The 17,760-nt window shown below is 39.3% G+C and overlaps 1 protein-coding gene across 2 annotated transcripts in view; it reads left to right on the top strand.

Annotated features, from left to right (window-relative positions):
* Positions 1-17,760, top strand: part of PCDH15 (protocadherin related 15) — an 827,781-nt gene that overhangs the window by 682,891 nt on the left and 127,130 nt on the right. For both annotated transcript variants that reach the window (XM_075154074.1, XM_075154076.1), the window contains one exon: positions 3,471-3,599. In XM_075154074.1, coding sequence (XP_075010175.1) covers positions 3,471-3,599 — 129 coding nt within the window. The remainder of the gene's footprint in view (positions 1-3,470; positions 3,600-17,760) is intronic.

Here is a 17,760-nt window from a genome sequence, read left to right as displayed (position 1 = left end):
TTATTCCTGTATTTCAGTAAGCTCTATATTTCTAATAATACTGCAATAATTGGGTTTCAAGAAGGCTTGAAGGGCAGAAAAGTTCCCTTTTTTGTTCAAGACATAGAAGCATTACTGCAGGGTTATGTGGTTAATAGCATGCTTCCAAAGCAGAGAGTTCCTTGGGTTTAGAAAAACACTGTTGTTTAGAAGTGCTCGTGAGAGTTCCTCATAACATGTCGCTATGTTTATCTAAAATAAGTATGTGAGCCCCCCCACACCCATTGGCATGCATTTACGTACAGAAGTTAGACCTGTAAGTAAATCATAACAGTAATCTTCCTTTCAGCACTTGCTTCAGAAGTTATCAGATGCAAAGCTGGGTTTTGGCGGCTGTTCTGAGAGCTGCTGTGGGTTGATTCAGCGTCGTCAGAAGTAAACATGCTGCAGATTACTAGGCACATCCCATTAAAATTCTCTTGAATGGAAAAGAAATCTTTTTCAAAACAAGAAGTACTCACTATCTTAAGCCAATGTTTTTTATGCCATGTTTCTCTCAGTTTATTAAATCTAAGAGTTTTTATTACCCTGTATTCTGTGGAATCAAGTTAGCTTTGGAAGATTGATTTACATTCAGTGCGTGTTGCACATTATCAGAGCAAACGTTCTGGAGCGTGTTTTGTGTTGATAATGATGCATAAATTGTAAAGTACATCTTCCTTATATAAATTGAATGCAGGAATGGCAGTTTCAGAAACAATTAGCAAATAACTGAGCGTAAGTGAATATAAGAAGCCAGCCTGAAAGCATCTTTTTTGTTTGTTTGTTTCAAAATATTCTGTATTCTTTACTTTTTAAGTATTAAGTAGTTATTTTATGGTGCTTATTGTGGCACAGATGTGTTTTCTGCATTTGCCTCCATATAAAAATTGTAGAAAAACTCTCACTCAAAGAGCTGTATTGTGCATGGATATTATTCATGCCACTTGTGTGTGTTTGGGATCGGCTCTTTGCTGTGCCAGTATCAAGAGGTCTTGCTAAGGAAGCCTGCTAGCACAGGTAGCACCTCGGTGAATAGGTGGGACGCTGTGCAAACGCACCAGCCGGATTTATAGCTGTGGAAAGAGGCAGCTGACTGCAGTACCGGTGACTGGGCCGCTTGCCAAGGCTGAGGATTTGGAAGGTAAAGGAGAGTGACCTGGTACAGGATCTCTCCTGCAGAGAGTAAATTATCAGATTGAACTGGCAATGCAGCAACAAAAGCATGACCAAATGCTATTAAGATAGTGAGTAGGTTTTGAGTACATTAGTTATCCTTTGCAAGTGCTTTTCCCATGTGACAGATAGACGGAGCTTGCCCCTTAACAAAAATTAGACGATATTCTGCATTTATTATGGGCAGGTACTGCAAGGACCTATGAAGGTGTAAATCTGCTTGAGGTTTGTTACATGGGAGGTACGGCACCAGAAGATGTTTCAGAAAAGACACACGAAGATGCAGAATTACATTTGGACTTTTTTCTGGTTTTTTTTAAGGGAGGATGATCACAGGCTTTGCTATGAAACCTGTGAGGTGCCACTTTCTAACAGGCTGGTTAGTCTTGTGCCTAAAGCAAGGGACGTTTTCAGGGGTTACATCTGCACTGTGTAATTGCTGTGACTGTAATGTATAGATTTCACTCAATGTAGCTTGACGCAAAGTAGCTCAGTATTAGAAGGCACGTAGATACAGCACAGGAAAGCTGATTTAATACACCATGTTTGATTTTACTGCACTTCACAGCAGCAGTGGCTGCAGCATAGACATTATTACAAATACTACAGTCACGAGGGGAACAGTACAAAAGAGAGTCTGGACAACCATCATGAGCAATCTGCAGCAATAAGGCATCAGTGTTCAACTTCACACGTGTTTCTTTCTAGCAGCTGTCTCCCTTAGCGTAATTGTCTAACAGGCTGTATTTGTAGAATAAGATAATTTTATTTTCTTTGCATGTGAACTGAACGAAACACTGAAGGAAGCATTCACAGACCAATGGCACCGTGTTATAATACCAGATTAGCCTGCCCATCCCCTGCTCTGCCTCAGCATCAGTTTATACTGCTGATGATGAGTATCATGACAGATACTAATGAGTCTTGCTCCTGGGGAAGATGCTATAGCCTCCCTGCACTGTCTGTGCCTGTGCGTCTCTGTTCCTGCGATGGAAGAAGACTTTCCTGGTGTATAATTTCAATCTTCCTCACCGTGGTTTTTGCCCAGTAGTGTTTCTCTTTTCCCTGCTGGATGAAGAGCACTGTTCATTCCTTCTCTTTGCAATCCGTGTCACCGGCCACAGAAACTTGCATTATTAGCCATAGCTCTTCCATGGATATATTGATAGGGTATAAAACAAAGGCATGTTTGTGTTGCTCTTGGCACAATGTTTAAATTCATGAGGCTCAAACTGAGGTATTTCACCTCAATGTGAACCTGTTAAACTTGAGACACAGAGAAGTTAAGAGATGCCAATGCTTAGGCATATTCTGAAATAATTAACTGCATGAAGTAGCTGGTGTTAGCTGATGTATCTGTTTCTATTACAATCTTGAACTGTAATAAACCTGAAGCTACAGTTCACAATGGATTTGAATTTATGGAATGAAAATATCTCTGATAGCAAAGGTGTTAGCATTTGTTGAATTGATTTGAAATACAATAATGTATTAGTTACAATAATGCATTAAATACAATAATGCGGTGTTTTGTGTCTGAAACACTCAGTATATAGGACCAGTGAAAAGGGATCTAACTTAAGCTGTGAAGATCTGCAAAGTATTTCATCCTCCAGTTGCTTTGATTTGGATAGAAAATTTCAGTAGGGAGCACAGACATGTTTTGCTGAAATCTTATGTGTGTTAAATATAGTTAATTATGCTGTTCCCACTAGGCACCTCTCTCTGTGTTAAAGTTGATGTGCTAAGGCTTAACAGCTCGTCAGCGTGATGTGGGTGAAGGATGATACAGAGATCTCTGAGCTAAGGCCAGCTGAGCTCACCGTGGAGCGGTGGTAGCACGATTCTGCCAGCTAAGAGGTTGGCTAATCATCTAAGCTAATCATCACAGTAGTATATTTTGATTAGTAAAATCAGTAATTTCTTTCCAAATCTATCATTCTGGCAAATTTTGATATTTTCAGCTTATTTCCACTCAGAATGAAAGATCCTTAAATCCTTAAAAGACTGTATAAGAAAAAAGATATCTGATGTCCTTTGTGCATCTCTAATACATTATTCGGTCTTGAGCCTCTTTTGTCTTATAAGAAAGGTAGAAATAAACTCTTCCAATGAATGATGTTTCCTGACTCTTAAAAACATGCAGAAAAAAATCAATCATCTGTTTACCTGTGATTCTGTACTGGACGGGTCTAATACATAGGTTGCTGATCAGTTGTCATCTGTGAAATTGTAAAATAAAGGCAATGTGTTCATAATGTTATTTTTCTCTGTAGACTTCAACTGCTACTGTTAATATAGTGGTGACGGATGTAAATGACAACGGACCAGTTTTTGATATGTTTCTACCTAAAAACCTGTCTGTGCAGGAGGAGGAAGCCAATGCTTTTGTTGGTCAAGTAAGGGTAAGTTAACAACTGTGCAGAGTTAAATTGCTTATTTTATTACCCAAACTGTCCAGACTATTAAGAAAGAGCACAAAATAATGGTACCTTAGACAAACTCACATCAAAATGTTTTAGGTTTAAACGCAAACTGTCTATTGTCAGACGCATTTATGTTAACAAAGTCATCTTTTCGACTTCAAAATACAGAATTGATTTTTTTCTTCTCTATGCTTAATAGCTGAAAAGGCTTTTTCATTTAAAAATAGCACTTTAAAAACCTGTTTTTTGAAGACACATACCACTGTAAAAGCTTGCTTATAATAGATTTACAGTGTTACAACATTATCGCCACATTTTTATACTCTGATTTCTTTTAAAATATTTTTCTAACATACTAAATAAGTGACACGTATGTAAAATTGTCACGCACATAGAAAATTTTAAGGCCGTTAAGGGGAAAAACAGTTAAACTCTTGACTGAAATAATTGATTACCTGTTATAAAAATCATCACTTTTTTTGGCAAAGTCGGTTTTTCCTAATATCAGGTGAAAAAAGTAAGTATGAGTTGGTTTTATTTCCTTCAGTGATGGGTTAGCACAAAGGTTGGATGCAAAATGAGCTGTAGGTAAAAGATGCATTTGGAAGCATGTTTTTTCAGGAATTTAGGTGAAAAATCTGCCTTTCTTTCCAGTAGCAACCGTATCAATAGAAAATGGGAGCTCCTTAACTGCTGTATTAGTAGTACCTTCAGAAAGAATAGGACGTTTTGGGTAGCGTGGGAACTATGTTGGGTAACATATAACCATAATAACCACGTTTCTATCCAAACTTATATTATTCAGTAAGATATCTGTCGGTGTTTCTTGTCTATCTTCTTTCTTGTTAATTTTGTGTTCTTTTTGAGTGAACTTCACTTCAGTTGTTTTCTCATATTTATAAATTGAAAAAATGCTTCTTTGGGATAGGTTTGTGTTTCCTTCCAATTTCGTTACTTATTCAGAGAGTCTGATTTCATTCAAGTTATACTTTAGGTTTTGTAGGCTTCTTCGGTACAAGTTACATTTGCGCTTATACTGAAGTGGTTCTGCATATGTCTATACTCTGCTTGCTGTATAACCTGCTATTAAAGGTGGGTACTGCTCTGAAGCTGTCCAAGCTCAGGTGTAACTTTCAAGGGAAATAACTTTTGTCAGCATTGATGAAGATTACAGTTTTCCTAAAGCTTAATTTTGTTATGCTAGACTGAAATATCAGCCACGTCAAAGGCTGTTCTGAACCCTTGTACATACAGAAATTACAATCCATGCGGTTAAATCGGTTTCCATAAATCGGTAAGTTACTGCTTTGGTTTGGTTTGTGTTCATCTTATGTGGTCATTTTTCATTTTGCATCCTGAAATGTATGGACATGATATTTCAATCAGATTTAAAATCCATTTTGTGTTTTGCTGGGTGCCCTCGAGGTGCAGTAATCTTCTCAAACACTAGATTGGGTCTATTTTTAGCTTAGATGGAACTATAAAATAAAACAAGTTATTGCAGTAGAACCTCGTCTGTCTTACAAATTAGTATAATTTCTAAGTTGTGTTGAAATGAAAATATTTAATCAAGCTTTGTGATAGCTTATTCCTAGTTGTGGAATGACAGAAACTGGTTATATCATTTGTTGTCATGTTTTATCACCGGTCCTAATTCCCAGTCTCTGGATGGAAAAAGCTTTCTCTCTATAGCAGAAATGCTGGGTGTAGTTTCTACTGTTTCATATTCACAAATGCAAATAGATAGTATAGAAAAGAGTGATCTGGGCATTTGGAATTTTTTTCTGGCTTCAGTGAGATTATTGAATTAAGGATGATGAACATTTAGGTGTAGCTATGTTGTTTGAGGATATTCTTCTTTAAAAACTGAAATCTCTTTTGTTGTGTTGTTGTGCTTCACAGTACATTAGAACCACAGTAGGTATGGGAGAGGTTTCTATGGGAATACATTTTGTATAGAAGCTGTAATGTGGTTAAAATATAAAGGCCTATTTTAGACGAAAACAGCCTGGTAAAAGAAGGTAGCCCTTATTGTGTCATGTGTTTTCACTACCCAGAATTAAGCCGCTGACTGGCAAGCCTGCTTTTCAGAATGTCTTTTACTATATTCATTTCAAACAGAAACCTGAAATCCACCAGAGCAAGCAGTGGTATAGATGATGGAGTAAAAATAAGCAAACAGGTTTTGTGGTGTCCCTTTCCCTTTTGCTTCCCATTTTGCATGGGGAAAAATATAGGAAAAGATTTTTATCTTAAGACCCAAGAAGATATGGGCCCTGCTGCTCATTGAGGCAGAGGACCTAGCGACGAAGGGTGTGGAAAAGGTGCTCAACTATTTTGATGCCTCAGGTTTTTTTACTGGTAAGATTTAGAATCGGGATCATCAGCTACCTGAGCCCAGCCTAAGTCTGGGGGAGGAAAGCACTATCCACAGTAGAAGATGAGAAAGTTGTGGGCTGTTTAAGGAAATAAGACATAAGCAATGACCTGGATGCTGAAGGATGGACTAAACAACCTCCAGAGTTCTCTCCCAGCTGAATTTATTTTGTTTCTAATTGGCTTACTGTTTGAATGTATTTCATAGTGAAATCCAGAATCGATTGATCCAGATTATAGTGAAATCCATTTTATTCATCTAAGATCCACCAAAATCAATTATTATATGGTTGATTATTAGCAGCAGCTGCTGTTGTTATTATTTATTTTTAAAAAACTTTTTTACAGTTGCCAGCTGACAAGATAGTAATGCTGGTAAGTCTGGGGATATATTCTATGATGTCAATAAGCAGAAAGGTAAAGTCGTAATGAATTTATCTATACCCATATTAAAACATTAGAAATAGTCTAGATAACACGTGAACAGCTATTGAAATGTTTTTCCTATTCTTGACTTCCTACATGGGCTTTCTCTTTCTTTCCTCTCCTGAGACTGCAAAACTTCTTGTCTGCTCATCTATTCTAAACAAGTGATGAATCACATTCACACCCTCCTTTTGTCCTCTCTCCCCTAATACAGGTAAGGTTATAAGCAGTTTGGGGTATAAAACAATTAGGCCAAACACTCCCATGAATAACTCCTACCACAGACGAGAGATTTCTGTGCTCTACTTTGTTTTGAGTGGGAAAGTTGGAATTAAAAAGGGATTCCCATAAGGACTTAGGTAACGTTTGGGAATTTGTTTCCCAAGGAGGCGCAGAACAAGGGCAACGAAAGATTTTCTGTCGAAGAGGGGAGGGCTTGTTAGGGACAGGCAGGCAGTATTCACGCTCTGAAGTGCTCTCACTCTCCGCCACTCCGATGGCTCTTTGTCTGCTAGCTGGAGTTCCTGAAGGCACTGGGATAGGAGTGCTGCCTCTGGGGATTTGAGGAGCATGCTGAAGATTAAAAGAACAAAAGCTAGAAAGCGTAAGGCTGGAAGTGTAGCGATGTATTTCAAATCCCTTTTGTTTTACACAGTGTTGTCTAAATTGGGGCAGTTGGAGGGTCTATTAGATTCCCTGCTGTTCTTTCACGTCTGATCACCGGGATCCCCCAGCAAGACAGGAGGAGAATTGCTGAATGAAGTTCTCTACAAAGGACCAACAGGAAACAAAAAGCTTCAAATGGGAAACTTGAAAATGAAATTCAGGCACCTTATTGTCTGTTGCAGTCTAAAACAGCTGAGGTCCTGCTGAAGATAGGGCATCTGAATGATTTGCATTGTACAGTGTACTGTTTATCAGTACTAGGTGCATAGGAGGTGAAAAAGTGGGACGAAATTTAGGTGCGGATCAAGCTACCGACTGCAAAATCTGCAAATGGGTTCGCGTTCTTGTTCAGCAAAACACAGTCCCGAATAGTTTGTTACAGACGTTAAAAATGCAGTCTGTGGTTAAATAAGAAGCAGCTGACCTGAATAGGGGCCAGGAGAGGAAACAAATCACTCGACTGAAGTTTTTATTCATCTTTTATATTTACCCAGATTCGTTCACACACACCCATCGTTTGTTTATTGTAGGCATATTTTTGTTTCACTGATCAGCACTGTTTGAAATCTCCAACATGAACATGTTGGTATCAAGGAGAGATAGGGACATGAAAGGAAATGAGAAGGAAAATATGGATAAAGAATTACATGGCAGTGAACAAACCAACCCCTAATCAATTGTTCAAGCAGCACTGGGCCTTAGATCTTCTCTGAAATGGAGACAGTATAAATAAGCTCCAATAATGAAAGGGGTTTGCAAACAGTGCGTGTAATACCTCTGTCTTCTGCTGCCTTTTTTAAATGAGAAAAGAAACGTTTAAAGAAAGTAAGTTGCTCTTTAGGATGGAGCTATTCTACCTATTGGAAAAGCGAGCTTTGGAGGACTTTCTTTGACTGTACTGCACAATGGAAATATTTTACTTCTCTATTTATGTAATAAATGTAAATTCATACCTGTGGTATATATCCAATAGCATCTGTCCACTACAGAACAAAGCAAGGTAAAACTGTAAGACGAGTAAGTGAGACAGCCTGTATGGCACCAGTCTACTGATTCTAGACATTTTCTTTTAATGGTATAGAAGTGTTTTAAATGCATTGTGTAAAGCAGCAAACTATCACTTTTGAATGCTAATGAAATGTAATTATGTTGCCGATTTCCTAACAGAACTTTCTGTCTGTGAATATCTGCGAATTCTTACAAGCTTCTATTTTTATGTAAATGCAAGGTGGTAAACCCTGCAAGTCTCATGATTTAAAGCCCAGTTTAAGTTTCACAGATGTCAGTAAGGCTTATTGACTAAATGAGCTCTAGACATCCTTTACAACTACATGATTCTATGTTTCTGTACACAGGAAAACTGCTTCAAATGCTGATGAGGTATTACATTACAAGATTTTGTTGTTGAATGTCTAGAAAGGAATCTTGCTTTACCTAAATCTCCATTGTCATGTTTTCTGCGTGAAGGTTCATGGAACAGGGTATGATTTCCCACAACCTACACTGTAGATTACACCTTACCTGTATTAAAAATACCAGCTTCTGAAATCAAATTCTCAGGTCTCCTGTACCGTTAGACAACTTGTGGGAAAATTAAAGGTGGAGGATAAAAGTCATGACCAGAAAAAAGGGAGATTTATTGGCAGGAGAGGACAGTCTATGAGGGAAAGGAATTAAGCCTTTGGGGAAGAGTAAAATCACAGCCTCTGAAGTAAATCTCAAATACCCAGAGTGAGTCCGTGACTGCTGCTCACTGCATAATACGTTACCTAACAACATATTTTGAATTCATCTAATATATGTAAAAACAATACGAGCAGCAAGGATCCTTAAAAAATTAATCAGAATTTAAAATCAGAGAATCATAACATGGCAGATGGACCACAACCAGAGGAAATTCAGACTTTTGTCTTTTTGGCTGCAATGTGTGCATCTGTATCAGTAACGTATCTGTTACCATTTAGTGGTATGACAAGCACTGTGTATGTGTAGGAATGAGGTGCGACTTTCCAGTGCGAAATAGCTATTAAACTGTTATTCTTGAGCTTCTGTTTGTGCTCATTTCTGTATCTTCCATGTAGTTTCTTGTAAGTTCTGGGATTGTTTAGCCTGGAGAAGAGGAGGCTGAGGGGAGACCTCATCGCGCTCTACAACTACCTGAAAGGAGGTTGTAGCGAGGTGGGTGCTGGTCTCTTCTGCCAAGTAACAAGGGATAGGACGAGAGGAAATGGCCTCAAGTTGCGCCAAGGGAGGTTTAGATTGGACATGAGGAGAAATGTCTTTACTGAAAGAGCGGTCAGGCCTTGGAACAGGCTGCCCAGGGAAGTGGTGGAGTCACCATCCCTGGAGGTATTTAAAAGACGTGTAGATGAGGCGCTTAGGGACATGGTTTAGTGGGCATGGTGGTGGTGAGTTGACGGTTGGACCTGATGATCTTAAGGGTCTTTTCCAACCTTAATGATTCTGTGATTCTAAGTGATTGGATCATCACAAGGTCATTTTGATAGGACCTCTGTGGTTTCATTTCCTTGCGGGCTTATTGAGAAAGTTGTCTACCTCGTAGGTTAGAGACACCTTCAGTAAGGCTTTCAGCACCATCTCCCTGAAGGTCCTCATAGAGATGCTGGTGACATAAAGACTTTCATAGTTTCATGTCAAACAAGACGTGCGGAGAGGAGAGTTATTTCCAATAGGGCATGGATGTGCTCAAGTCCTGTTGCAAGTGCTTTTATTTTTGCTTCTAGCCCAGCCCGTATCAGTTTTGTCAGCCCCTAATACCTGATCAGGGTGGAAGAATTGTAGCTTCTCTGAATCACTGCATCCGCAGAGTCTGCCTTTAATCTTTTGCATGTGCATGATAAGGTATGCTCATGTCAGCTTGGCTGGACGCTGCTGGAAGTTGTGTACAGAAGAGGTGTTGGGATTTGCTTTTGGTTTGAGCTAAATGGTATGCTCCTTGCTTCCCTCAAAATGATAAGTCTTGGGGAGTATCTTATTTTTGTCCTGGAAGGGGATATGTAAGAAGGATGAGAAATGCGGAAAATGATAACTTCTATGAACAGTGTTCACTATATATTTTAACTTAGTTTTATCTTTCTTTCCCCTTAATAGTTTCTCAGGTTTTATAATTAGCTGTCATAATAATTATTAAAGGCTGCATCTCTACTTAGATGGTGAGAAGAAATGAAATGACAGCCGTTGCTGAAGTCAATGTCGTCATCCCATGTGCTTCTAGTTTACAAACACCTGTTTGTTAACAAGCAAATTCCTTCAGCCTCTTAAAACAAGATAGATGTCGCGGTTTCCAGTCCAAACCTGTGGCATGAGAAGAAATAGTTGCAGTCGTAGATTTGTGCAATTTTTTTTCCATCTTAGACCAGCAGTGCTAGGCAGGATTAGCTTCTTTCTGCTGACACCCCGAAGGAGTTGCATAATTCCTGGAAGGTATTTCACAGCATGCGGCTGCAGCCACACTCTGCTTTACAGCGGTTCCTTGAACTGACGTGAGCTTAAGACGCAGATCAAATAGGTTTAAAAAGCTCCTTGCCACCCATAACATGTGGTAAATGGGGTGACTTTTTAAACTAAACGGATTTCAAAAGCTGTGCTCTTGTCTCTCCTGTTTCCAGGATTATATTTGTGCATTAATTTACATCTTTGTCTTCAGAATAATAACAGTTGTGCTTTAAGGCAGTGGAAATTTTGATACTTGTTATCAGAGGAGCATTTCAATCATTTTCACGATCACGGCAGTTGATCATTGAGAGTCCAGGGATTTTTGTATGAAAGGCATTCTTGGTTTTATCTGCCTGACACCTTGCATCCCAGTGTGTTTTTAAGCCCTTTCATCTATTTCAGCCTGACGCCATACTAAATCTTCTGACTCAGTGGTTTCATGTCTCTAATACATGCCCATTTAGTATTTTGATGGCCGATTCTGTTTGTTTAGATTTGGCTGTTCAGATTTTTGTCACTGGGATAAACCATTATGGTTTTCCTGAGCTTACAGTGGTTTATATTGGGCCTGCTAACTTTTGACTGCAGTCTCTCATTATAGAAGTTCTTCCTGTGACTTGACCAGTTGTCTAAATTAGTGATTCCTTTTTTGAAGACTGCCTGGTAGAAGAAGAATTTGGGGAGTTTTCTTGTGGTACATGGCAGGTGTCCAACTTTTTTCTCATATTCAGACCTTGTGGCCTTGATATCTGTAATTGATGTAAGAAAACTAATTTCCTTTAAGTATTCTTCTGTGAACAAGAGAAGACAACAGAACGCACCTGAGAGTGTTTTAAGAGTCTGACCAGTGAGATAAGTAGTTTCAAATCCAAATGTTGGCTGTATCGTTCCAGCTCGGATTCTAATTCTAATGTTCGCGAATTAGGTGGGCTTATGAGAAGAGCCAGCAGTCTAGAGAAATGACGAAAATAACTTTAAAATGGATTAACGTATTAGAGAAATGTTTGGGAGCCCAGCTAAATGTGGAGATTTTAAACAATACAGATATATTTAATCTGTGATTTAGAAAGCTTTGGAGTTTATTTTTGCTAGCGTGTGTATTCATTGGTTTAATCTCTGAATTGCTTGATCATATCATTGCCAAAGAACATACTCATCATAAAAGCAAAATTTCTAATCATCTCTCAAGTAAAAACAGGCAGTGCAAGTCTCTAAATTTCAGATTTGGTTGCGTGCCAGACTAAAGAAAGCTTGTCTATTTTTAAGTCTTACAATGTGATTAACTTTTGTAGGAGGTTCACTAGTCCATTAAATCATGTTTTTGCAGCCATGAGCTTTCCAATTTTCATTTATTTTAATATATATTTGCTTGTAGCGTTTAATTGTTCTTATTGTGTAGTTTTATTTAGAGTCACATTTAATTGGTTTCCGAACTAACCCTCCAGATGCACTGGAATTAGCATTGACTATGAAAGTAATTATCAGAGGTTTTCCCATCTTGTTAGTGGTTAAAATATGTCAGTATTTGAAAATTTACCATGTGCTACCTTTACCCTAAGAAATTACTCTAAGTGTAGTTATGAGAAAAATGATAAGCTGGTATGACTTGGTAGTTCAGTAAGATACTTTTTCTTTTGAAAAGTTCCTGGAGGATATACACAAAACCTATAGGGTTTTTCAAAAGTGTGTGTTTGTAAGACATTAGTTTCTTCTCTTAAAGAAGTAGGAGTTGCTTTGAAATTTCAAGATAGCCAAGATTTGAGGGTGCTGCCTCAGAGTTTCATTTTTGCCTCTCCAGTTTTTTTAGACCAGCTACTGCCCCAGCCAGTGATAGGTCACTGAATTTGCCCCCTGTTACTACAACGTCCAATTTTATTGTGTATTTTTTATATCATCTTTTTTCATCAAGTCATTTTTTGCAGGCCAATAATTCAGAACATTTAAGATTTATTACACATTGTAACTAAGCTTCTGTCTCTCCTTGCAGTGTAACATTAAGTTTTGTGGCATGTCAGAAATGATATAGCAGAATCAAGTAAGTTTAAAAGCCTTCTGTATACTTTCAGTTGAGCATGAACACAGAATAAAAGCATTATGTCATTTCTTATCTGAAACTTGTACAAAACCTGCAGTCCTCTAATCCTGCAAGTCTGTAAAGTATATTTTTTTTCTTTATGTGAATAATGTAATTTAAATGTCAGTTTTGTAGGAAGTTCTGCAGAAATGAACTCTTGTAGGTTTTGGGGCTACAAGGGAGTATTGCAACTATCTGTAATGGGCGTACAGCGATGCTATGTATGTTTAGGAGCATGATTTATTAATCTAACTGCGTGAAACAAGAGAAAGTGTGTGCGAAACTGCTGACAACACTGGGAGGACAAAAGTATTTCTTTGTTTCCTTACTTCTTTTGACATTATTTTGAGTCCAGCTGACAGAAGTCTTTCAAAACTGTTGGTACCTTCTGATCTTTTCCTTTGCTTAGAGTACGTAATGAATGAAATAGGGACATGAAAGACTCTGTAAAAGCAGGCAAAAAGAAATGAAAGAGAGGAAAGGCCTTTCTGAAATATAGGGAAGAAGAAAATTTCCAAACTTTTATGGATGACTGATTTTCCCTCCTTAAAATATTTTTAGATAAATACCAAGAGGTCAGAAATATTTCAAATATCTGTGGCCTCTTACTGCATCTGGGAGATGTTAATTTTGTCCTATGAGCACAAACAGTAATCTCCCTGAAAAACAAGTACAAAATCCAATTTAGCACTCCCACCCACACTTGATTTGCTGTTTGACACAATTGAGGGGGTTGGGAATCTTTTAAACCCATAATAATAAAAAATTAAACCCATAAATAATAAACCCATTAAACCCATAATAATAAAAAAATCACATTATCATCCATGAAAACAATAACCCAACTCCCACCAACAGCATCCTTTGTATCCCCCAGCACAATTTATATTCCTCCCTCAAGCTGCAGTGTTTGCTGGAGTACTGGAGAGGCTGTTGGAGATCAGGAGCTTTTGTTGGGGTGGGTATGGATCATGGGGAACTTCGTCCCTGAGGAAGACCTGAAGGAAGTTGCGTTGGTGGCAAAGTGATCCCTAAGAAGTGTTTCAGCTTGCAGCTTTAATGAGGAGATACCCGTCATGTTTGCCTCTGCTTTATAGACAAGTATGAATAACAACACACTGCCTTATTTTGGTGTTTTCCAGCTCCAGCAGTCCGAGCATAAACCCTCAATTAACCTGCTTAAATCCTGTTGTTACCCATTGTGAGCAACAGTTGTGGATATTAGTACGAGGTTTCTTTTGAAAAGAATGATAATGATATAATTAATATTGTTGACATTTAAGCACTTGTCATTATATTTCAGAGTTAATGATCCTTCAAGAGATATTTTGGTAATTCAGATCTCCCAGAATTGTATTTTCAAGCTGCTTGAGAGGGAGGAAGATAATTTGTTACTCTGGAACACTGTTGGTTTATATTCGTGAGGGTTTCTTAGTAATGTTGAAGCAGAGCTGGTAATGCAAATTTAAACTTACCACAACAGATAAAGGCTATCACCTTATAGACTGTGGTAGCTCCAGTAAATGTGGGATGTATTTTCCAGGAAATAAAGTAATGATTCACTTATATTCCTAGGTTTCCAGGTTTGTTCCGTCATGCAGCACTTTATAAATTAGCCCCGTGAGAGATGGGAATGAGAGTATAGTCATGTAGATCTGAGGAGTTACTAGAATAACAGCAGCAGTTACCAGAGACTCTTCAGAGGAACGTGCTTTTCCTAATTCTGAATAAACATCATGAGATGGGAGAAGTAGAAACGTGCATCTCATCTTTCTGCATCTCTTGCAGCATTGGCAAGAGGAGCCAGTCAGCAAGGGATTGTTTTGTTTCTTTTCTTTTTTTTTAAGTCTAATTTATACTCCCACAGATGCTTTCAGTTTGAAGAAAATAAATTACCTTAGACCTATGTAAAGCAGGCGCCTCTATCCTGACAAATGCCGTTTGGTTAGGCCACCTTGACTGAAGTGAATTGATGAGCTCTTCAGTTGTGTAACACTGGTGTAGTAAATTTGCCTAGCAGGCCGCTTGAACTACTTTCAGTAAGAACAGAGGAAAACCTCTGAGCATGCAGAGGGATGGTTCCCAATTTTTCTTTTACCCAGAATAGCAAAATCAGCTTAGTTTCCTAGCCAGATTTACCAAGTGTGTTGCACGTGATTGCAAGCGATCAAACCCCTGAAACGTGTTGGCAGATTTTGGGTGGGAACTCGGGTGTTGCAGCAGTGCTCCTGTGAAGGCCGAGTGCCTCAGGCTGCTTCGCTCTCTTGCTTGTTACCCGGCTCTGCCTCTTGAACTGATACTTTCCTTCCCTTTGACGACTGTAGGGATGAGGAGAAGGAGGACTTGGGTTAAGGCTGGATGCGACAAAAAAATCTTCTGGCAGGAAAACCGGGCAGAAATGCGTGGGTTCTTTCTTCAGTTGTCTGGTCTTGACATCCCACTGTGGCGGGGGAAGAGTGAGTGATCGTCTCTGGGAATGTGGATTATTCACTTGTGCTGCCCTCAACTTCGACAGCTTTGGCTTATCGTAGGGGGGAAAAATGTGTTCTGCACGTATCCCGTGCCTACGCACAAGGTCCGATGTGTAGGGATTTGAAGCTAGGGTGAGACGGAGACTGCACTACGGGGAATAGAAAGAAATCTGGCCAATTTTGTCCTCAGTGTTTGCCTTGATATTTTTTACTCCTAATGGACCTTATCTAATAGATGAAATTACTAAGAATGTTGGTGTAGCCGAGAGAAAAATAATATCTGTGATTTGTATCTCACTGTTATAGCTGAAAACAGACAAGGTAACTGGTTGCTGTGTGAGGTTCAACAACGCCAAGTGCCGGGTCCTGCACTTCGGCCACAACAGCCCCAGGCAACGCTGCAGGCTTGGGAAGAGTGGCTGGAAAGCCACAGGCTCCGAGAGGCTCTGTGAAAGGATTTCCATGTGGAAAGAGTTAATTTTGTATACCCTTGAGATAGGATTCTTTTAGAAAACAGATTAAACACTTTTTCTTTCATATCCATAAAGAGTACATTATCTCTTTTCAAGTTTAGTGATAAAATGTTAATTAATGGAGATCCTAAACTGTAAAAGCCATCTAATTTGGTAAAATAATAGCATTTCCTAAAAGCTTTTTCCACAATAAAATCCGCTTTGATTCTTTAAAAACATGCACTTCAATTTTAACCGAATATAGATGTGTACGGGTTGCCGAGGGCTGGCAGCGGGGCTGAGGGGTCTCTGTGAGGAGAGGTCACTCACAGCTGGTTCCAGCCGGTTCCAGCCGGCTCCAGTGGCCCCCGCAGGGCCCAGCCGAGCCCCTCAGCGACTCCGGTGCTGCCTCTGGCAAACAGAGTTAAGAAAGGGCAAAACCCCCGCCGGCAGTGAGGAGCGAGGAGCAGCCCTGCAAGCACTGAGGAGGAAGAGGAGCTTCAGGTGCCGGAGCAGGCTCCCTGCAGCCTGTGGGGAGACCCCAGTGGGCAGGGAAGGGTGTGGGGGCAGGGAAAGGCTGTTGTGGGGTATAAAAGCCCCTCTGCTGTGCGATAGGGGAGTCTGGGCGGGAAGAGGCAGCCCCTTGGGCTTGGCAGCCACCACATATGGCATTCTGGCCTCTCCAGGTCTCTCGGGGTCGCAAAGCCGCCTGTAGGTAGGTTGGACGGTGCTTGTACAAGTTGGTGTAACTTCTCAGCTTTGCCCTTCTCCTCAGTGGCTGTGTTTCTGCGCGTGTTCGTCAAAGATGGGTAACACGAAGCCCTGCCCGAGCAATGGGAATGGCGGCTTTCTAAATCGGCAGTAGTTGTCTCTGGTGTAACGCCACAGGTAGAGCCGGAAGCTTGGAGAAAAGCTGATTTTTTTTATCTAATTACCTAATCAGAGAACCCACATGGTAGAAATTTCAGTGGACAAAGTGCAGCAAACTTCTGTTTGAGGGTTCCGTCAGAGCATCCTTCTGAAATTTGAATTTGCCTGGTGCTGTGGAAGCACAGGACTAAGATACGTAAAAGTGCACAGAGCTAATGCTTGTCTTCACGTGTTTGGTTGACTTTTCACCAGTGTTATGGTGGTATTACAACAATTAGTTTAATTGGATTTAATAATGATGATTTACCTGCTACTCTGCGTGGAAACAAATCAGTCCTGCAGAATGTGGAAAAGATGTTTATGCCCACGAATGTACACAAATGAGTTTACAACATACATAGTCGTGTTTTTAGGAACCAAATTGCAAAGCCTGCCATATATTTGAAAGTGATTTTAATTTACTTTCCTAAAAAGTAAGTTTGTCTATTCAAAAACATACTTCCAAATGAATCTTAAATAAAATGTTACCTGGTTTATTCTCATAGTTTCCAATGGTTGTACTATTTCAGATTACTGTTAGAGATTTTTGCGGGGGTTTTGTTTGGTTTTTAACTCCGGGTGTTTAATTTAATTGCTATAATGTGGCTTTGGCTTAAATTAGAGGCTAAGTATGAGGACTGACCTCATGCATGTGTTGGAGATGAAGTCTTATGAAAGAGAATCTTGCTGTTAGTGTCTTATCCAGAAGCTCTGCAACCTACTCTGCGTTTCTTACACTTTGCTTTTCTTTCAGTAGGGCTAAGTGTCTGTTACTGTATACTTTAAACTTTTCTCGTTGAGTAGCTTTCTGATGGTTTTCCAGTACATCATCTAGGAGGTCTTTCTGCCCCAAATCAGTTATTTCTACGGAGGAAATAGAACTGATTGTAAACTAAGCAAATCAACCATATGTTGAAAGATGTCGATTAAAAGGATGTGTTATCCATAGACTGGTCATTATGAAGTTGTAGCCATTACTGCTTAGGGCATTGATGAAGTGCAGGGGGGAAAGCACAGTGAAATTTTTCTCATTAACAATTTTAATTAACTTTTAATTGATTTCTAGGGAGATAAATGGTTTCATTACAAAGTCTTACAGTGAATACCTTCACCAGAATTAAACATTCATGGAAACTTCCTGACAATTGTTCTGATAACAAAACATGAAAATCTCTTATGATCTTCCCAGATGTCTGTAGCCTCATTTATAAAGTCAAATAAATGAAAATACCTTGCTCGCAGAATGCCCTTTGTTTAATTTACATAACCTTATTCATCAAGCCATAATTTAATTAAGAGGAGGAAAAATA

The sequence above is a fragment of the Calonectris borealis genome, chromosome 7, assembly GCF_964195595.1.
Source record: "Calonectris borealis chromosome 7, bCalBor7.hap1.2, whole genome shotgun sequence".
Lineage (NCBI taxonomy): Eukaryota > Metazoa > Chordata > Aves > Procellariiformes > Procellariidae > Calonectris > Calonectris borealis.
This window is presented reverse-complemented; position numbering and strand designations above follow the sequence as displayed.